General features: G+C 36.9%; 1 protein-coding gene across 1 annotated transcript in view; it reads left to right on the forward strand.

Moving 5' to 3' along the window:
- Window positions 1-23,195, forward strand: part of LOC150089537 (WD repeat-containing protein 31-like) — a 235,966-nt gene that overhangs the window by 90,330 nt on the left and 122,441 nt on the right. Inside the window, exon 6 of the mRNA XM_090368655.1 lies at window positions 9,361-9,461. Coding sequence (XP_090224781.1) covers window positions 9,361-9,461 — 101 coding nt within the window. The remainder of the gene's footprint in view (window positions 1-9,360; window positions 9,462-23,195) is intronic.

Below are 23,195 nucleotides of genomic sequence, written 5' to 3' on the forward strand. Positions count from 1 at the left end.
ATATCATGTACAATACACCATGATCTACTCTTGCAGGCCATCTGCACTGCTCAGAAAACTTCATATCTGCCTACACAATTACCCCCAGGTCCTTTTCATTCTCTATCACTGTCAGAGTAGTACCACACATTTGATACATTACTCTGGGGTTACTGCTTCCCATATGGAGTACTTTACATTTGTCAAAGTTAAACTTCAGTTGCCACCTCTCGGCCCACCTGTTCAACTTTTCTTGATCCTGTTGCAGCACTGTACTGTCATTAGTGTCATTAACAACCCTGCTGACCTTTGTATTGTCTGCAAATTTGGACATTAAGCTTGATATACTATCATCAGTATCATTAATAAATACAGAAAACAAGAATGGACTCAACACCAAACCCTGGGGAACTCCACTAATAACATTAGTCCATGAAGAGCAGTGTTCATTGATTACCACTCTCTGTCTTCTCCCATTCAACCATCCCTTTATCCATAGTAGCAATTTACCTCCAATGCCACATTGCTCCAATTTGTGCAGCAGTTTTCCATGTGTAACAGTATCAAAAGCCTTTCTAAGATCCAAATATATGATATCAAAATTATTCTTTGCATCCAGTTCCTTTGTGACCACATCATAGTTATTGTTATTGTTGTTGTTATTTGGTTTTTATGAGCATTAGCAACTAAGGCCATATTGCTCCGGGATATGCGGTGGTCATTCCCTGACCTTTCCGCATCCTCCGTATTTGGTGGTGATGGGCTCGAACCCTGGTCTAATCAAGAAGTGTGTGCTATGCACTGCTGCTCCTTCCCACCTGGCTACGGAGGCTCCCCACATCATAGTATCCAATCAAATTGGTCAGACAAGACTTCCCCTTAACAAGCAAGCCCATGCTGTGTCCAAGCTATAACTGAAGTCTTGTCTAGATGATCCTGCAATGCTTCTTTAACCAGTGCCTTTATTAATTTCCCTGGAACAGAAGTTAAACTAACAGGTCTGTAATTACTTGTGTCACCCTTTGATCCACCTTTGTGGATTGGTGTCACATTTCCACATCTCGAGTCCATGAGTACCTGCCCTGAGTCCAAGGAAGCTCTCATAGTTATGGCTAAAGGTTCGCTTACTTCCTTTGCTGCCTCCTTTTATATAATTGGATAGATTCCATCCACCCCAGGTGCCTTTTTTATGTTTATTTTCAACAATTTCTCCTCCACTTTACTCTCAGTGAGCCTAAACCTTGACCAGAAATATCCCTTCACCTCTAAGCATTTTGACTAATAAACATTGACTGAAACTGCTGTGTGAGGTCTGCATTTTGCACAGATGCAAATAATTAAAACGGTGATATTAATGACTTCAAGAACAATAAAATACATTTATGAACAGATTTCCAAGCCATAAATATAAATTCAAAATGGAACAGATTATACTGGTCAACAAATTTTCAATATTTTTTCAAAAGATGAAAGTCTTTTTTCTGTATTGTTTTGCATTTGCATTAAAAAGAATTATTTTGCCCAAGTTTTGAAAATATCTGTTATATCTTATACAGGCAACCCCTGTATAACACGGTACTTTTCCTACATGGTTTTTCTCTAACACGATTGATAAATTGCGGCAATCCTCACAGAACACAGTACTTATATGACACAGTTTCGCTCTGACATGGTTAGAAAATTGGGGAGAACCTTGCTTAATACAGTATTTTTCAGCTTTTTTGCAGGGGAAATCCTGCTATGTTGGCTGTAATTTTTGAACACTTCCATTCTTTTTTGTGAATCCCCACTGTTGACCCGCTAGTCGTTATGCAAAAAAAAATTATTGGGAAATCTCCGTATTTTATTTAGTTGGGAAATCCCCGTGTTCTATACTATTTAACTTGTATTTGTTTGAGACCACAAAAAATTAACTTTGAAGCGTGCAGTTTGTGACTTTTAAGGTTTTTGTAAGGTTATTTTAGCTTTTATTTGATTGTTTATAAATGTTTCTGGGTATGTATCACTAAACTTTGTTCTTAAGAACCATATTGGAATAATTTCTTTGTTTTGAATTTAATTACAGCCCTAAATTATGACTAAGGAAAGTAAAAAAGTACCCCCCCAAAAGACATTTTTCAATTGTGGACTGTATTGGAATCTTAGCTTTATGGCTCAAAGAAATAAAACCATCAACATTAACTGCATGTTGGAAAAAATGTATGGCCAGAGTCAGCTCATTTAGGAAATATGGTCGAACCAGCAAAAAACAGAATCGATGTGATAGTAGAACTGGCTAAGTTGGTAGGAGGAGAAGGTTTTGATGATAGGACTACTGAAGACGTTGACGTATTACTGGTAGAAAAAGAGGCTGGCAAAGCGGTTTGGTGGAAATGGCATCGTATCTAAACCAAATCAATTAAGAGGATGACAGTGCAGATCAAAATTCTGAATTTCCAAATTTTGCACTAAAAAGCATATGGAAAGGCAGAATGCAGATCTTTCGTCTGAAAGGAGCACAAAGTTCAAAAGGGAACTTTGAACATGCTTAGCTCCTACCAAAAAATTTATAAAGATCTATCAAGCAAAGGCAAACAAACCCAGATTGCTGATTTTTTTAAAGAGAGCAGAAGATACACAAAATGTAGATGCTGTAGAAGAAAGTTCAGAAGATGAAGATATTCTGCAACAGAGAAAACGTTTTCATTTGATTGTGCTTAGCAGCAATGAAGAGAAAGAAAATTAAATGAAAGTACGTTATCTGACATATATGTATCATAGTTTGCAATATGTTTGTTCAGTTATTACTTTTTTTAATAAAAAGTAATTTTCCGATTTATAAAAATATGGTATATTTTTGTTAGCTTTTGGAATGTAATCCCCTTTTTGTACTGGTTCTTAGTCCCATATAACATGGTTTTGTACTACACAAAATTTTTTAGGAACCTAACTACCGTGTTATACGAGGATTACCTGTATTCTGTAAAATAAGCTACATAGGCCTAAAATGGGATAAATAAAGAACAGCCATCATACTGTTTTAATATATCTTATATTTAAAAACTTTACAAAACAGTTGAAAACAATAAGAATTGATAAAGTTTTAGTTATTGAAAAAAAAAGTAATTAAACCACATTGATCAGCAAAATACATAAAATCATTTGATTCACATTTTACATTTCCTCTTCACCTGTCATTTGTACCACACAGCTGGGGCATCACTTGTCACAGTTTAACAATAGTCAGCTGGCATTGCAGAGCTCCATTTGCCTTGGTATCGTTTCTCCATTGCCGAGATGTCCTGATGGAATCTCTCGCCATGCTCATAACATCAGGACATCATAATCAGACTCTTTCGTCATATGGTTATCTTTCTGCCTATCTCACCATGCAAGTTGCCCATCTTTGTACCCTTTTAAGAAGCTCGATGTCTTTTTTTTAGATGAGGTCTCCATACTTGAACACAGTATAAAAAACATGGTGTTACAATTGCTTTATTCAGTGGGATTATGACCTCCTATCTCTACAGGCTAACGTTCAATAAATCATCTACAGGACGTCATGGGCTTTCCTGGCTGACTGTTTACACTGTTCAGAAAACTTCATATCTACCCATATTGTAACTCCCAGATCCCTTTCCTCCTCCACTGTTTTTAATTCATCCCCACCAAGTGTATAATTTATTTGTGGGTTACTATTCCTCAAGTGTAAGTTCTTGCATTTATCAGCATTAAAACACAGCTTCCACTTCTATGATAATTTTTGAAGTCTGTTCAAGTCATCCTGAAGGAGTGCTGCTTGGCACTGATCATTAACAACTCTACCAATCTTTATGTTATCTGCAAATTTTGACAATATGCCTTCTATCCCTTCGTCAGTATCATTTATGAAAATGAGAAACAACAGTGGCCCTTCTTCCTTGCAACCACTAAGCAATCCATCTTAGAATTTTACCAGTAATTCCAACCTGTTAAAGCTTACAGTAACCTCTTATGAGGGAGTCAAATTCTTTGATGATTCAATGTTATATTCTGCCATTAATACACTCCTACTTATGCCTCCATTCTATTTTCTTTATTATATCAAATTAAGTCTGAGTGGTAGTGTCACCGTCCTCCCCACACCCGGTGGAAAAGGGCTAGGTTCAAATCCCGTCTATTACGTGAGGAACTTTTATGGGCTTTTTCACATCATGGCTGAGTTAGTCAGTCTCAGGCATAGATAGCAAGGTTCCGCCCTCCCCCCCCAGAAACTGCGAGTTTTCGTCCAGAAAAACAGGCAAATCGACGAGAGAACACAAAATTTACAGACACAATACATATATGGGTATATGAAAAAAATTTCCAGGTGACCCTAATGTAATTGTTTAGATTATATCAAGTTTGTCACACTAAACTTTAATGTTCTGATTTTCTTCTTTGTATGAGGTTTATTAACTTTAGGAGCTATAGTGAGGGGTTTTTAATTTGAAATAAATGTAAAATGTGGTATAATCAGTGATATTAGAACAGAATTCAATTTCAAAATGGCAAACATAAACAAATGCGCTATATGTAAACATCCAATCTCAGTGTGCTATTAGCTTGAATGTTCCATTATTTGGGGTGCCGTTATTTCAGCAGTCTACTGTATAATCCTTCCAAATGTGTCTGGGCAGAATTGCAGACACATTCTGACTTAACTTGCAGAATTTTTTCAGCATAGTCCTGTATTTATCCAACAGATGGTCAGGTTGTGTATGTTTAATAGTGTTAGAACCCACATGAATAATAATTCTCTCTTTACCTCCTTTAAAATCTGATAATCTGTTGGTAACATCATCAGTTGTGGGAACATACTTGTCCGGAAAAAAATCCAAATGGAAGTGAATCAAGTGTATTTTTAGTGACATGTTGCAGCCTAATTTATGGTATAATAACAGAAGGTTTCTCACAAGCTGTTCATAGTTATGTACTTTGTTGTTTCCCAGAAAGTTTAATTGCTACAAGTTTGAAAGCATCCCAGGTTGCTTTCTTATCACCGTGGAGGATCTGGTCAAAGTGTTCATCCTTGCGAAGGTCCCGTATCTGTGGGCCAATGAACACGCCTTCTTTTATTTTTATTTCGCTAAATCTTGGAAATTTTTCCTTGAGGTATTTGAAAGCTGGTCCTCCTTAATCCCTGGTCTTAACAAATTGTTTCATAAGTCCCAATTTTAACAGGATTTTGCTTGGCTCAACTAATGGACTGTAAATGGACATTTTTTATCCCTGGATCTAGTGACTGCCTTTGCCAGTCTTTTCTTGTGTAATGAAAAGACCTATTAGAATTTTTTTTTTGAAACACAGGTCTGGTTCTTTGATATGTTAGGTTTAGGCACATTGGAAGCTGACTACAAGTTCTGCTGTCCCATTCACAAAGAAAAGAGCAAAATTTTGTGTTCCTCTGCTGCATTTCTAACAAGACAGCTATACCTTTGAATTCACATATCTGCCAATGATAATCCTTGTAGTTGATGAATTCATTAAGAAGCTTCATGTTATCATATGATTCTTTCATATGAACATGGCTTATTGGAATTGATGATAGTATGTTGCCATTATGCAGTAGCACTGCTTTTAAACTCAATTTAGAAGAATTTACGAAGAGTCTCCAATCTTGAGGGCTGCAATCAGTATTAAGTGGGTCCATAAAACCATTGATGGCAGTGCAGGCAAGGAGATTATTTTCCATTTTAAAAAACTGGATTAAATCCTTTTGGTGACACCAGTATACAAACTTTAACAATCTTGAAGAAGATTTCGGCGTTGCAGTCTTGAGCCTAAAAGTTTTGCCTTATTTTTTGTAAATCAAGATCTCTGGTAAGATCGTTTAATTCATTTTGCATAATTTTGTGTAGTTCTGCAGAGGGAATATTGGAAATAAAATTAGGATCTGTTGATGTGGAGGGTTCAGGTGGTTTTTCTTAGCCATCACCATCATCTTTCAGATTCAAAAACATATTCAGCTGGTGGCTCGTAGCTGGGAAGTCCATGGAGTACTGGTCAAATAGCAAATAGTATTTTTAGGTAGCTTATGGTCCACTTTTTCTTCTTGGAAATTCCCTGCTGAAGAGGTGGCACCATACAAAAATAATGGTTCATCATATGATCTGAAGGATCTCTTCATATCATAGGCACAACAAAAGGCATTGAGCATCCTTCCAGCTGTGGAGATTGGAAGCACAAGTATTGCAGAAAATATATATGAGGCACCCAGCTTTTGTCTTGGTCTTCAACCTCACAGCAAAAATAACAATTGTATGCTTTTTTATTATCAGAGTAATAGCATGATGATGTCACTTCACCACAAATGTAACAAAAATTATCTGCACTATTTACCCAATTACACAGCATGCTAAATTTTAAGTTTTTGTTCAGTCAAAAACAATAAGTGTAGCACAGACAGATGCTAGGCTCAGACTGACGAATCTAGACAGGAAATAGTGTGACATCACCAGTGGCTGTATTGTTGCCATACAAACTATAGTTTGTATGGGGGAATTTGCTTGATTTTTGGTTTTTAGGAGCATTAGCAACTATTGGCTATATTGCTCCGGGATATGTGGTGGTCATTCCCTGACCTTTCCGCATCCTCCATATTTGGTGGTGACAGGCTCGAACCTCGGTCTAATCAAGAAGCATGTGCTACGCACTGCTGCTGCTCCTTCCCACCTGGCTACGGAGGCACCACAAAAACATGCTGAAAGTGACATGTAGGGAATCATCAAAACTAGAGCTAATAACCATTTTTTTTCCCTTAGAATTTATTCCGTTATTACAACGGTTCTCCTCAACCATTTTAATTCTTTTTTTTCCATTTTCTTCTATCTTCCCAATCTCTGTCCACCAATTCTCTTCTATTCATAGTTGCTCTCACATCCTTTATCTACATCCTTCTTGATCTTCCTCTCTTTTATCTTCTCTGTGGCATCCATTCCACGGTTCCTCTGGGCAATCTGTCATCCTCCATTCTCTTCACATGGCCAAACCACTCCAATCTTTTCTTCTCTATTTTATCAATGACGTTTTTTTGGACGTTCATCGTATTTCTTATCACATCATTTCTAACTTTTTCAGTCCTAGACTTTCTTGCCGATTTTCACCAGAAATTCATCTCAACAGCCAATAGTTTATATTTTGGTCTTTCATTTAATGTCCAAGTCTCACATCCATTTAATAAAACATTTTGTAGTATTGCATTATATATTTGATGTTTAAGTTTTGTTAATAATATTTTTATTTCATAGCACAGAATTGAGCATTCCTATGAGCTTTCTAACCTCACCCAGCCTTCTCTCAATTTCCTGTGTCAGCCTGAATAATTGCACCCAGGTATTTAAATTACTGTACAGTTTCACTTATACTCCATCTAAATCCAGAATATCCTCACTTCGATTCATGTACTCTGTCTTATTAAAATTAACTGTCAGTTCCCGTGTTTTTTATTCTTCTAGTAACTTTCTGCCCATGTAATTCACATCATCATCATCATCATCCTGTGCTACCACAACTTGGTTGTCTGCAAACAGTAGATTGTAAAGGTACTTATTTTGACCAAGGGAAACACCCATTGAATTGCACTTCTGTGACCATGGTCTTAGAACAACTTCCAGGTACAGCTTAAACAAAGTAGGTGACAGCATCCTTGAAGTAATCCTTTGGAAGTCTTAAATTTTCTTGATATTTTTGAACCAATTTTTGTATACAGCATGTATTGTTCTTGTAGATTCTTCTAATTATTTCAATTAATGGCTGGCTTATTGAAATTTTTTCCATAGCCTTCCACAGATTTCTTGGCATATTATCATACACTTTCTCTAAGTCTATGAACAGAATACCTACACCTTGGTTTGTAGCCTGACATTTTTCCAGAATTTTCTTAACAGCGAATAAATGGTCTATACATGAGTATCCAGTTCGAAAAGCCACACTGTTCCTCAGAAATAACAATCTCTGCTTTTGATTCCAATTTTGATTTTATCTATTCCATTTTAACTATAATAATCCATTTTAATCCATAATATAAACTATAATAATAATAATCCATATTAACTGTAATATGGATTTTAACTATAACAATCCATTTTAACTGTCATATTCATATTTAGCACATTAATATTAGTTGAAATTGACTAAGTTAATTACCAAAACATTTTAGCCATTGACCAGTGTTATCGATTTTCAGCAGAAGAGCATGTTCTATATTTTGATCTTGATTTGTTCAATAGTTATTATTCATTTGTTCAATAGTCAAAACTGACTAGTGGAAAAATTTTTATGGCCCTGGGATAAAGTGATCCAGTAAAAATTTAGTTTGCAGATGAGGGTTGGTATTCATGAAAAGTTACACATAATGCAGTTGTATAACAACATATATGTGAGTTTTGATGTTACGAAGAAGTTATTCTTCTTCATGCTTCTTTTATATCATAAAATGGTAACAGTGGTAATAATGTGTGATATACAGAGGTAACAATGTAATGGTGCAGAAAAAATAAAAAGATAAAAACCACAAAAAGAAGACTTAAAGGAGCATAGTGATGCAATTTTTTATTTTCTAAGACTGCATGCAGAAGAGAGCGATGGAATTAGCTTACTTAAAAAACAACTAAGGAAGACGATGCTAGTGATAATTGATAAAAATAGCTTCAACTAATAATAATGGCCCAACATTAAGATGATATTGATTTTTAGTTTGGATAATAATTATTTGCACGATATTGCTGTATAGCTAAGTTTAATTATTGACGGAGTTATCAAATCTTGCATAATAAATAAGTAAAAAAATATTGGAGACATGAGCAAATTAAAGTGTGAATATCAAGACCACAGTTGAATTTATTTTAGAAGTTTGCAAGAACAAAATTATTATCTAAAGTTGAATAAGAAAAAAATAAAAATGTGAATGGCTTATTTATAATGTCACAGACAAATCTGTGTATTGCTATTTAATTTCAAGGAGAGTGTTAGTGAAGAAACATCATGTATTGAGGTAATTCCTCTCATTATTTTGAAAATTGATCAATAATGTAGGAAATCTGAGCCTTATTATTCTTTCATTTACTAACTATTGCTACATATGTAAGTTATTCCCAAATAAAAAGGTAAGCCAAGCTTATATACAATGATGTTTCATACTAGAAGCTTAGTTTAGCCTGATGAATAAAATATTTGTAATTTGTTCACTTATCTTTTATAAAATGTTGACTTCATCTAAAAAGTGTGCCATACCTATAGTTTTAAAAATTATTATAGCATGAATAATTTTCAGAAATTTGGTATGATATTAAAGTGAAGAAATTTTAAAGGCTTTTTCCCAAAAGGTATTTTCTAAAATTATCCTTTTTTTTTTTTTTTTTTTTTTTTTTATGTTTAATAAAGATAATACAATGCTTTGCAGTGGCTCCAGAGATAATACTATTTGTTTGTGGAATATTGCTACTGAACAACGTACAGCTGAAACACACATACCCAGGAATCTGGTAATTTATTAATTTTGAGTATTTCCAAACTTATGAAATTGAAAACTGTATTTAATATCATGAAATAGACTGTTGCCATTCAGAGTCATTTAGTATTGCAAAAATTGCATAAATATTTGATGTTAGAACTATTTTGTTTATGATACTCACCCTCTGTCCGTTAACTGTGAAGAATGTGATAAATAAAAACTTTAAAGTATTTTTAAAGGATAAAATAAAAAATTCCTGGAAGAATGGATTCTTTTAGGATTTTTTCTTGAAACACATAGCTCTGATTCTTTGATATATGAAGCTTAGGGAACTTTGGAAGCTGACTACAAGTTTTTGAAAAGGATGCGGATCTTCAACCAGTGTCGAGAGAAGTAAGGAAGGATTATGTGATATAAACTTTCATTATGAAAGTCCACACGTCTGAATTTTCCCTTGTAATCTCATGCTCCCAGATTTTAAACAGGAGAACTTAAATATTGTCAGAATGCCACATACTATTACTGATTTTAAGGAAACAAAATTTTTATGACTGTATACCGATATTGAAATTTTCTGCAGTAGTTGGTTCACTCCCCAGTATACTTACCTACCATTGAAATACAAGAGTTAGTCAGAAAATAATCCCTTCTAATTTTTATTTCATGCAGTTTACATGATGCACATGAATATTGCACCATACTTAACCAAAACCTTGATGGTTGGTTTTCAATGAAGTTTTCAATGCTAGAAGAAAATGCTAGAATTGGAACAGGACCAGGGTATGTCTGCCAGGGGCAAAGGTTGATGACATTGTAGAGCGAATATCATCTTTTAAGGGCACAAAAGGTGATATAGTTGTACACGTTGGCACTAATGATATCAAGAGTAGGAAACCGGCAGAATTACTTAACAAGTACAGGTCACTGTTGAAAAAAAGCCGTGAATTAGGGTTGAATTTGAAAGTGTCTGCAATTCTGCCCAGACACGATAGGAGGTAGTATATGATGAGAGCCTTGTCGATCAATTCGGCCCTGGAAAGATTGTGCAAGGCTCAAGGGGTAGAATTTTTTTCAGCCTGGACTGTACTTTTTTAACAGGAGAGACTGCTTCTACAGGGATGGGATACACTTAAATAGAAAGGGTGCAAGAATATTTGCTGATGCTATCGAGGCAGTGTTAGGTGGGTCGGAAAACTGCTAGCTTGGGGGGAGACAAAGACTAATAGATTAACAGTAGCCACTGGCAGAGGCGAAAGAGATTCTTGCACTGCTTCTATTGGAATGAGCAGAAGCCTGAAAAACAAGATGCAGGATATTTTAGAGACTGCTGGGAGTCATTGCAGCACAAGTAAACACATGGATTGTGTTAGGGTAGCTAAGAATAGAAACAGGTGCATGTATACTTGCGTGTACACCAATGCTAGGAGTTTAGTAAATAAATTTGATGAATTTGAGGTATTGCTCAAAACATCAAAGACAGATATTGTTGGGATTTCAGAGATGTGGTGTCACACAGATATAAGGAATGCAGAACTGGAATTTGGTGAGTACAACGTCTACAGAAAAGATAGACAGGATAGGAAGGGAGGAGGGGTTATGCTATTAGTTAAGAAACACATAAAATCTAAGGAAGTGAAGCCAGTTGACATCGCTGGACAGTGCAGTGTCCGTTTGGTGTGACAGTTTGGTGTGACATAAGCATTGGGAGATCAAAATTGAGAGTAGGTGTGTGCTATAGACCTAATGACTCTGATGAGTATAATAAGAAACTGTACAGGGAAATAGAGTAGGCCAGTACTTGTTAACCAGTAAATCAGAGAGTCTTATAATGGGGGATTTTAATTTCCCAGATATTGACTGGAATTTGGGGGCTGGTCACTTCACACACTAGCAAGGCTTTTGTGGATTTATTGGATGATTGTTTTCTACATCAGCATGTTCGGGAGGCAACTAGAGGGAGTAATACTCTTGATTTGATTATCAGTAGTGATTCTTCATGCATTAAGAATCTGCAGGTAAATGAACCACTAGGTGGCAGTGATCACAGTGTGCTGAAGTGGGATTTACTCAAAGTGGTAACTACCATTAGGGGTAAAGGGAAGGCTTATTGCTTTCGTAAAGCCGACTACGATGGACTGAGACAATATTTAAATTCTATACAGTGGGACCAACTGATGATGTTACCAACAGCAAATTCAAAATGGTAAGCATTCAAAGAACTTATCTTGGAAGCTACTAGGCTTTACATACCAACTAAGAAATATTGTTCAAGGTTTAGACCTAAGTGTATGTCAGATGAACTAATGAGACATATGGCAGAAAAGAAAAATGCATGGGATACATACAAATTAACACGTGACACAGAAGCCTATGATAGATACAAGTTGATCTGTAACCAAGTTACAAAGGAGGTTAGGCAGGTGAAGGCAGATTACGAGAAATCTTTGGCAAGGGATGCAAAGAAAACAGCAAAGAGTTTTTTACTTATGTAAACTCTAGAAGGAAGGGGATGAATCAGATTTGGTCCACTTGATATCAATGGGTCAACTGTTGATGATCCTGCTCAGGTAGCTAACAAACTAAATGAATATTTTGCATCGGCATTCACACATGAGGAGTTATTCAGCAAGGGGAATGCCAGAGGTGTATTCAACTCTGGCAGTAAGCTAGAGAATCTTGTAATAACTGAGAGTAAAGTGGAGGAGAAATTGTTGAAGATAAATTCAAGAAAGGCACCTGGGATGAATGGGATCTATCCAGTTATATTAAAGGAGGCAGCAAAGGAAGTAAGCAAACCCTTTGCCATAATTATGAGAGCTTCCTTGGACTCAGGGGAAGTACCCATAGACTGGAGATGTGCAAATGTAACCCCAATTCACAAAGTAGGATCAAAGGGCGACACAAGTAATTATAGACCTGTTTGTTTAACTTCTGTTCCTGAAAAATTAATGGAGGCACTGGATAAAGAAGCATTGCAGGATCATCAAGACAAGACTTTAAGGGGAAATCTTACCTGACCAATTTGATTGGATACTATGATGCAGTCACAAAAGAACTGTATGCAAGGAATAACTTTGATATTATATACTTGGATCTTAGAAAGGCTTTTGATACTGTTGCACATGGAAGACTGCTGCACAAATTGGAGCAGTGTGGCATTGGAGGCAAATTTCTGCTATGGATAAAGGAGTGGTTGAGGGGAGAAGACAGAGAGTGGTAATCAATGGACACTGCTCATCGTGGACTAATGTTATTAGTGGAGTCCCTCAGGGTTCAGTATTGGGTCCATTATTGTTTTCTGTATTTATAAATGATATTGATGATGGTATATCAAGCATAATGTCCAAGTTTGCAGACATTACGAAGGTTGGCAGGGTTGTCAAGGACACTACTGACACTGTGCTGCTGCAACAGGATCTGGAAAGGTTGAGCAGATGGGCTGAGAGGTGGCAAATGAAGTTTAACATTGACAAATGTAAAGTACTACATATGGGAAACAGCAACCCCAGAGCAACGTATGAACTCTGTGGTACTACACTGACAGTGGTAGAGAATGAAAGGGACCTGGGGGTGGCTGTGCAGGCAGATATGAAGTTTTCTGAGCAGTGCAGGCGGGCTGCAAGAGTAGCTCATGGTGTATTGTCGATGATATATAGGAATTTTTCCAGCAGGGATAAGGAGGTGATTATTCCATTGTATAAGGCAATGGTCAGGCCACACCTAGAGTATTGTATACAGGTCTGGAGGCCTCATTTCAAGAAGGATGTAGAGCTGCTGGAACGAGTACAGAGAAGGGCAACAAGATTAGTGAATGGAACAAAGGGGTGCTCTTACGAAGAAAGGCTTAAGTTTTGCAAATTACAGTGTCTGGGGACTAGGCACCAGCGAGGTGATCTGATAGAGGTGTATAAAGCCTTGAATGGTTTGAGCATGCTCAATGCTGATGGGATTCTTCCTCTTGCTAAGAATAATCACCTGAGAGGGCATAAATTCAAACTGAGAAAAGACAGATGTAGGACAGACATGAGGAAATTTGCCTTTAGCCAGCGGGTGGTTGGTTGGTGGAATAGACTTCCATCCCTTGTCGTGGAAGTTGATAGCCTAAATAAGTTTAAGCCTCAGCTGGACAGGTATTTCGAACGAACAGAGGGGTGAAGTGGAAGTGGTTATTTTTTATTTATTTACTTATTATTTATTACTTTTTTTTTTTGGCTGATGCTGCATAAACTTGCTTTCTTGCATCAAATGCCTCTGCTAATGCTAAATCAACTAAACAGGCTACACACCAGTTACCAGCTCCACAAGGAGAAATAATGCATCAGAACATCATAAATCCAACTAAAACGGCTGCAGAAGTTCAGACCTGAACTATAAAAAATCAAAACAACCCAAATGTGTGACCATACGACAGCATTACTTTCAACTAACAATATTAATGCAACAAATAGATCTGATGGTCACCATATGCAGATTGAAAGGAGTTTCAAGAAGACAGTTGAACCAAGAACATGGGGAATGAAATCAGCACCTATCATCAGTAATGTGCCTCCCAAGCAAGGCATGACCAGTCTTAGAAAAGAGACCTTTTTCGCCCAAGCAGATCAGAACCGTGATGCAGTTATTGGTTCTAACCATCGCTACTGTTAGATGCCTTATCACTACGTCATCAGTGTGCTAATCCGTTGTGCTAAGTGGGCCAAGGGGTAAATGAACTTTATTTAACCTTTGTTACTATTAGTAGTAGCAGAGAGTTGTTGTTGTTGTTGTTATTTGGTTTTTAGGAGCATTAGCAACTAAGGCCACATTACTCCGGGTATATGCGGTGGTCATTCACTGACCTTTCCACATCCTCCGTATTTGGTGGTTATGGGCTCGAACCCCGAGTCTAATCAAAAAGCGTGTGCTGCGCACTGCTGCTCCTGCCCACCTGGCTACGGAGGCACCCAGTAGTAGCAGTGGTGGTGCTTTTGTTTGTGTTATTTGTACTGCTGTGAATGTTATAAACACAATATAACTTTTATGTTTGTGATATTTTATCTTGTGATATTTCATCTCTTAAAAGTGCTTTGAAATTTTTAATAATGCTTGGGAAATGTTGTGTTCCTTTATGCTGTGGAATTATAAAAGTGGTCTGAAAGTACACATCTTTGGCTTTCATTTGAAGGATAGTGTTTTAACTAACAAATGGTTGAAAGCTATATCAAGGAAAGACTTTATTCAAAGATAAGTTTGGTAAAATAAGTTTGTGGTACGTTAATAATAGTTATCTTAAATAGTGGTACACATATTTTAACAGTAATGAAACGATAGTGTACTACATATATCTAATCACACAATTAGCTATCATAAGGAAATGAAACGGATATATTCTTGTCAGGACTTTGGCTTTTGTGGTCATTTATATATAAAATATTCATTTCATGTGTTGGAAACACTGAAGAAAAGTGCATGCTTATTTAAGAAATTTCAATATTTGTATAATAAGTAATGTTTTTTTTATTTATTGAAACTTTTAGTGTAGATAAATACACAAAGTGTAGTTAAATGCAACCTTTGATAAACTTTTTTTGATAAACTATAAGTTTATCAAAAAAAGATAAACTTTTTTTGATAAACTTATATTGAATGATAAGGCCAGTGTATGTGGACTAAAGTATCCTTAGTTGTAAAAGCTAATAACAAGTGAAGTGAAATTTGGAAGAGAGCATAACATTTAGTTTATATATTTCATATTGTTATAGATATGCGAGATGCATTTCGAGCCATCCCAGTTAGACGGACATCTAAATTTGATGGGAAAAATAAGAGAATCACTGTAGATTTCAAGCATCCAAAATTAATTCATGGAGCTGTTCCATCACTATTTCCATGCTATCTGTCATTACAGGCGTTTGCAAGAGACAGTTCTGAAAAGTAGAAGTGAAGATTAGAAGAAAAAACTTTGAGAAAGCCCTGGAAAATAGTATTAAGAGTAAATATGATTATGAAAAACTCGAGAATTTCCTACGGTCGCACAACTAGCAGAGTGCCTGGTTAGGCATACAGTACCTGAATGCTGGCAAGTTATTTCAAAAAATAACTGTATTCTGTTTTTATTTTTAATATTTCAGTCAGCACCTTCCATTGCCTATTCAGTCGTGATTAGTGAAGATTTGATGTTGGTATTTGCATGAAGTGCTGAAATTGATAATTTAAGCAAGTCAGAGTCAGCGGAAATTCCTGTGATTTTGAAAAGTTTCAATCAGATTACTGACATCTTAGAACAGATACCAGTAATTGCCAACAGAAGTGATGTTAATAATATTTCTTTTGTTTTTAATGCTGCTTGTAGTTTACTGAATTCAATTGCAGGAGATATTAATAGTGAGAGAGAGCATCAGTGTTTAAATTCATATACTAACAATTGCATTTGTTAGAATGTGAAAAGAATGCATACAGGTATTTCGCCGAAGTATTAATATTTTCATCTTTGATGTTTTCGATATCTCCACATACCTACAAATTTCTGCAGCATTCTGCATTCCTACTTCTCCCTCATTAGAGAAGTGCAGAGCCTACGAATAGTAGGCTCTGCCCTTTTCTAAAAACAAAAATTTCAGATGACCAGCGAGAGAATCATTTTCTGATGTATGCTAAACAGAAATTGGCCTTTTTTAAATTCTCCAGAACTCAAAATTAGTTTAATGAACGACGAAATTCATCTGAAACCTTATATTGATTACTGATTGATTTTCTTTGAATGATGTTTGCCAAAATGGTTATTTTGGAGAATTAATTTTAAACTTGCCAATTATTATCATTATCAATATTTTGCTCAACAAGTTTTGTAAAAAAAAAAAAAAAAAATGTATTAAAAGCAATACAAACTTAAACTTCAAACACTGAAAAATAATTTCTGTTCATCTATAGTAATCAAATTATTAGATTTAATGAATAAATGTATGCATTGGTTGGATTACAGATTACATGTAAAACATTCAGAATGTAATAGTTAACTATAAAATGTGTTGTCTTCATTTTTTCAGAATGTTTAGATTTAAAAAAAATTATCAGACAAGTATCAAAACTAATTTTTTATTTATTTCCATTTCTTAGCTTTCCATTATCCACAGAAAATAAAGTAGATTTACATTCAAGTCTTGCTTTCACTTGAATGTATTAAAGGTATTACATTAGATATTAAAATTGTGCAGCGTAGAGGAAAGAGGTCAAGGCTCTCCAGCATTTTTATAAGACTATGCCTGGAAACAGTGGTGGAACAAAAATTGAAACCCTTCTAAAGCAGATCGACATACCCGGTACCCCCATCAAGGTCCACACCATCCATCCTATTCTCCTTTCTGGATTAAGATCAACGGTCCCAATATAGAAAGGTATCCAAACACAGCTAGCTGGCCGGCAGGTCTTCTGGCGATGCTGTCGCTTGGTGACCATAACGAGTAACCAGCGCTACATGTGATCTTGAGACCAGAGGTCGGCAGTGTGCTTTTTTTCCATAGCTAGACAGCAAACCAGACTGTCCCTTTCAATCTGATGAAAGAAGAGCAGCCACCATGTCGACTGAATCCGGCAATCTCGTCACATCTGATAGCCAGATACAAGTGAACATTACTTACTAGCAGGTCAGGTCCTAGTTGTGCACCCTGCTCAAGAGATATCCACTTCTCATCAGCCACCTTCAGGAAAAGGAACCCTAGAAACCTAATCCAGATTAAGCCTGCCAATGAGAAAACATGAAATGCTTCATGCAGAACATCCGGAGCCTAAAAAACAAGCTTGGTGCTCTGATTGATACCCTTCTAGTGCAGATTATGACTTTGTTATCCTTTTAGCTTTAGCATTAGCATTAGCATATGATGCAAGAAAGCAAGCTTATGCAGCCAAAAAAAAAAAAAAAAAAAAAAAACCACTTCCATTTCACCCCTCCAGTCATTTGAAATACCTGTCCAGCTGAGCCTCAAATTTATTTAGGCTATCAACTTCCACAACTAGGAATGGAAGTCTGTTCCACCAACCAACTACACGCTGGTTAAAGGCAAATTTCTGCACATATTTCCTACATCTGTCTTTCCTCATTCTGAATTTATGTCCTCTCAGGTGATTATTCTGAGCAAGAGGAAGAATCCCATCGGCATTTAGCATGCTCAAACCATTCAAGGCTTTATACACTTCTATCAGATCACCTTGCCAGTGCTTAGTCTCCAGACACTGTAATTTGCAAAATTTAAGCCTTTCTTCATAAGAGTACCTCTTTTGTTCCATTCACTAACCTTGTTCCCCTTCTCTGTACTCGTTCCAGCAGTTCTACATCATTCTTGAAATGAGGCCTCCAGACCTGTATACAGTACTCAAGGTGTGGCCTGACCATTGCCTTATTAGCATTAGTAGAGGCATATGATGCAAGAAAGCAAGCTTATGCAGCAACAGCCAAAAAAAAAAAAAAAAAAAACCCTTCCACTTCACCCCTCCATTCGTTCAAAATACCTGTCCAGCTGAGCCTTAAATTTATTTAGGCTATCAACTTCCACAACAAGGGATGGAAGTCTGTTCCACCAACCAACTATCTGTTGGCTAAAGGCAAATTTCTGCACATCTATCCTACATCTGTCTTTCCTCAATTTGAATTTATGCCCTCTCAGGTGATTATTCTGAGCAGGAGGCAGTATCCCATCAGCATTGAGCATGCTCAAACCATTCAAGGCTTTGTACACCTCTATCAGATCACCTCACCGGTGCCTAGCCTCCAGACACTGTAATTTGCAAAACTTAAGCCTTTCTTCGTAAGAGCAACCCTTCGTTCTGTTCACTAACCTTGTTGCCCTTCTCTGTACTCGTTCCAGCAGCTCTACATCCTTCTTGAAATGAGGCCTCCAGACCTGTATACAGTACTCTAGGTGTGGCCTAACCATTGCCTTATACAAGGGAATAATCACCTCCCTGTCCCTGCTAAAAAAATTCCTGTATATCATTGATAAGACACCATGAGCTATTCTTGCAGCCCGTCTGCACTACTCAGAGAACTTCATATCTGCCTGCACAATTACCCCCAGGTCCTTTTCATTCTCTACCACTGTCAGTGTACTACCACAGAGTTGATACGTTGCTCTGGGGTTGCTGTTTCCCATGTGTAGTACTTTACATTTGTCAATGTTAAACTTCATTTGCCACCTCTCAGCCCATCTTCTCAACCTTTCCAGATCCTGTTGCAGCAGCATAGTGTCAGTAGCATCCTTAACAACCCTGCCGACCTTTGTATCACCTGCAAACTTGGACATTAAGTTTGATATACCATCATCAATATTATTTATAAATACAGAAAACAACAATAGACCCAACACTGAACCCTGAGGAACTCCACTAATAACATTAGTCCACGATGACCAGTGTCCATTAATTACCACTCTCTGTCTTCTGCCACTCAACTATCCCTTTATCCATAGCAACAATTTGCCACCAATGCCAGACTGCTCCAATTTGTGCAGCAGTCTTCCATGCAACAGTATCAAAGGCCTTTCTAAGATCCAAATATATAATATTAAAGTTATTCCCTGCATCCAATACTTTTGTGACTACATCATATTATCCAATCAAATTGGTCAGACAAGACCTTCCCTTAACAAAACCATGCTGTGTCTGAGCTATAACTGAATTCTTGTCAAGATGATCCTGCAGTGCTTCTTTAACCAGTGCTTTCATTAATTTTGCTGGAACAGAAGTTAAACTCATAGGTCTATAATTACTTGTGTCGCCCTTTGATCCTCCTTTGTGAATTGGGGTTACATTTGCACATCTCCAGTCTCTGGGTACCTCTCCTGAGTCCAGGGAAGCTCTCATAATTATGGCTAATGGATTGCTTACTTCCTTTGCTGCCTCCTTTAATATAACTGGATAGATCCCATCCACCCCAGGTGCCTTTCTTATATTTATCTTCAACAATTTCTCCTCCACTTTACTGTCAATTATTACAAGATCATCTAACTCACTGCCAGTGATTACTTCATCTATGGCATTCCCCTTCCTGAATAACTCCTCATGTGTGAATGTAGATGCAAAATATTGATTTAGTTTGTTAGCTACTTGAGCAGGATCATGAACAGTTGAATCATCGATATCAAGTGGACCAATCTGATTCATCCCCTTCCTTCTAGAGTTTACATAAGTAACGAACTCCTTGCTGTTTTTCTTTGCATCCCAGGCCAAAGATTTCTCGTAATCTGCCTTCACCTGCCTAACTTTCTTTGTAACTTGGTTACAAATCAACTTATATCTATCATAGGCTTCTGTGTCACATGTTAATTTATATGTATCCCATGCATTTTTCATCTCTGCCATATGTCTCATTAGTTCATCTGACATCCATTTAGGACTGAACCTTGAACAATATTTCTTAGTTGGTATGTAAAGCCTAGTAGCTTCCAAGATAAGTTCTTTGAATGCTTCCCATTTTGAGTTTGCTGTTGGTAACATCATCAGTTGGTCCCACTGTATAGAATTTAAATACTGTCTCAGACCATCGTAGTCGCCTTTACGAAAGCGATAACCCTTCTCTTTACCCCTGATGGTAGTTATCTCCTTGAGTAAATCCCACTTCAGCACACTGTGATCACTGCCACCTAGTGGTTCCTGTATCTGCAGATTCTTAATGCATGAAGAATGAATCACTACTGATGATTAAATCAAGAGTATTACTACTTCTAGTTGCCTCCCGAACATGCTGATGTAGAAAACAATTATCCAATAAATCCACAAAAGCCTTTCTAGTGTGTGTGAGTGATCAGCCCCCAAATTCCAGTCAATATCTGGGAAATTAAAATCCCCCAATTTAAGACACTCTGATTTACTGGCCCAGTCTATTTCCTTGTACAGTTTCTTATTATTCTCATCAGAGTCATTAGGCCTATAGCACACACCTACTCTCAATTTTGATTTCCCTATGCTTATGTCACACCAAACTGACTCGATACTGCACTGTCCAGCGATGTTGACTGGCTTCACTTCTTTGGATTTTATGTGTTTCTTAACTAATAGCATAACCCCTCCTCCCTTCCTATCCTGTCTATTCCTTTCTGTAGACATTGTACTCACCAAATTCCAGTTCTGCATTCCTTATATCTGTGTGACACCACATCTCTGAAATCCCAACAATATCTGTCTTTGATGTTTTGAGAAATACCTCAAATTCATCAAATTTATTTACCAAACTCCTAGCATTGGTGTACACGCAAGTATACATGCACTTGTTCTTTTTTTATCTACCCTAACACAACCCATGTGTTTACTTGTACCCCAATGACTCCCAGGAGTCTCTGAACTATCCTGCATCTTATTTTCCAAGCTGCTGCTCATTCCAATAGAACAGTGCAAGAATCACTTTCACCTCTGCCAGTGGCTACTGTTAATGTATTAGTCCTTGTATCCCCCCAATCTAGCAGTTTTCTGACCCACCTAACACTGTCTCGATAGCATCAGCAAACATTCTTGCACCCTTTCTATTTAAGTGTATCCCATCCCTGTAGAAGCAGTCTCTCCTGTTAACAAGTACAGTCCAGGCTGAAAAAAATGCTACCCCTTGATCCTTGCACAATCTTTCCAGGGCCGAATTGATCGACAGGGCTCTCATCATATACTCCCTCCTATCATGTCTGGGCAGAATTGCAGACACTTTCAAATTTAACCCTAATTCACGGCTGTTTTTCAGCCGTGACCTGTACTTGTTAAGTAATTCCGCCGGTCTTCTACTCTTAATATCTTTAGTGCCAACGTGTACAACTATATCACCTTTTGTGCCCTTAAAAAATGATATACACTCTACAACGTCATCAACCTTTGTCCCTGGCAGACATACCCTGGTCCTGTTCCACCTATCCTTTTTACAAAGCATGTTTCCCATTTCCCTGACAATAGAGTCACCAACAACTACTAGTTCCTTTGGCACCAGTGCATTCTGCCTTGGGGGTTGCCGCTGTGTTGCGGACTGCGCAAGTGCAAGGTCTGGCATTAGTGTGGGCAGCTGAGAGCTTGATGGGCCCTCACTTTTAATCCTTCGAGGGATCCACCCTGTCCTTCAGGAGAATAATAAAAGGGAATAATCACCTCCTTATCCCTGCTAGAAAATTCCTGTATATCATTGAAAAGACACCATGAACTACTCTTGCAGCCCGTCTCCACTGTTCAGAGAACTTCATATCTACCTGAAAAATGGATTCTCCCACATTTAGGTGGCAGTGAATGTGTTAAATGAAACAGAAGGTGGAATACTAGTTCTCAGAATTTTCAACAGCAGTAATTTGCATTGTTTCTTGCATCATTTGCCACTGCTAACGCTGATACTAATGCTAAATTCCAAAAAACTTGTTTTTCTATAGCCAGCCATTGCAGAAGCTGAAGATGAATTTTTTTTTTTTTTTTTTTTTTTTCAAATTACGAAACAGGTATTGAAAAATGTTGATCATATTTTCAATTTCAAGTTATAACGAATCATAACTTGCTAGTTTCCATAGATCTCTCTGATTGTAAAATCTTTAATTTTAAATTGCAATACAGGGTTGCCATCTTTGACCCATGTAGAAAGAATGTTTCTGCCTCTTCTACCTTGAAATAATGCCCCTGCATTATATCAAGACAGAAGAGGAAAATTATCTGTTGCAAAGATGGAAATGCAACTATTATTGAAATTTAATTGCTGATTTTCATATTTCAGATCTCTCTTATGAAAACAGTGAAATAAATATTTTTCATCTTACTTTTCTATAACAGTTTCAGTATTGTTTCTTTTAAAAATTTATTCAGTGTAAGGTGGCATATGATATAATTGTACAGTATAGAGCAGTAGGCTCAGTTTTGCAGATAGCTACAAGTTATAGGTGGTAGATGGCTTTCATCAACTGGTGAAATACCACCACTTTGCTTATTGGAGGCTTGAAGTGGGGAAACCCATGTTCAGTCTCTAGAGCAAAGTTTCCGGCATCCCCCTCCTTCCCCCCATACTTCTCCTTCAACCCATGCACGGTGCTAAGTACTATATGTTTTGATACCTTTCGTGTTTTGGGTTTTTCATAAAAAAAAAAAAAAAAAAAAAGATATCTTTCGTAATATGTGATCTGTGGTATAAATGAATCAAGATGGATCTTTTCTAATTTGTCTAGGTATAGTTCGGCAATGAGTCCACTGATGTTTAGGCCCATTGGGAGGCCGAAAATTTGTCTGTATATTTTTTCTTGAAAGAGAATGTAATTAGCATTTACTAATAGTTTTGTTAGTTCGAATATTCTGTCTTTGGGAAGTCCAGTGTTATTAATTTTTATGTTATCATCGTTTAAGTAGGCCCAGATTATGTCTAAGGCGTAAGGTACATTTACATTAGTGTATAGTGAAGTCACATCCAGTGAATATAACTTCATATCCTCCTTGATATGGAGATCTTTGAGGTTCATGAATAAAGCATCATAGTTTTTTATGTTATATGTTAGGAGTTCTCGGAGTGGTTTTAGAATCGGGTAGATGAACATGGCTAAGGAAGCAAAAGCTTCCTTCATTACTCATTTATGGACAAATTCAATGGAAAAGTTCGGTGAAACACAAGCAGTTGCTCTTGACATCTCAAAGGCTTTCAATCATGTTTAGCATAAAGGTCTTCTAAACAAGCTTCCATCTTATGGTTTGCCAACTGATAACTAATGGTTTGCCAAAAAACACTTGGCAAACCATTGGTTTTCCAGTTTTCTCTCTGATTGCTCACTGAGGGTGGTGGTAGATGGTATTCTGT

This window comes from Mastigoproctus giganteus, chromosome 2 (assembly GCF_048544385.1).
Source record: "Mastigoproctus giganteus isolate SK-2022 chromosome 2, ASM4854438v1, whole genome shotgun sequence".
Lineage (NCBI taxonomy): Eukaryota > Metazoa > Arthropoda > Arachnida > Uropygi > Thelyphonidae > Mastigoproctus > Mastigoproctus giganteus.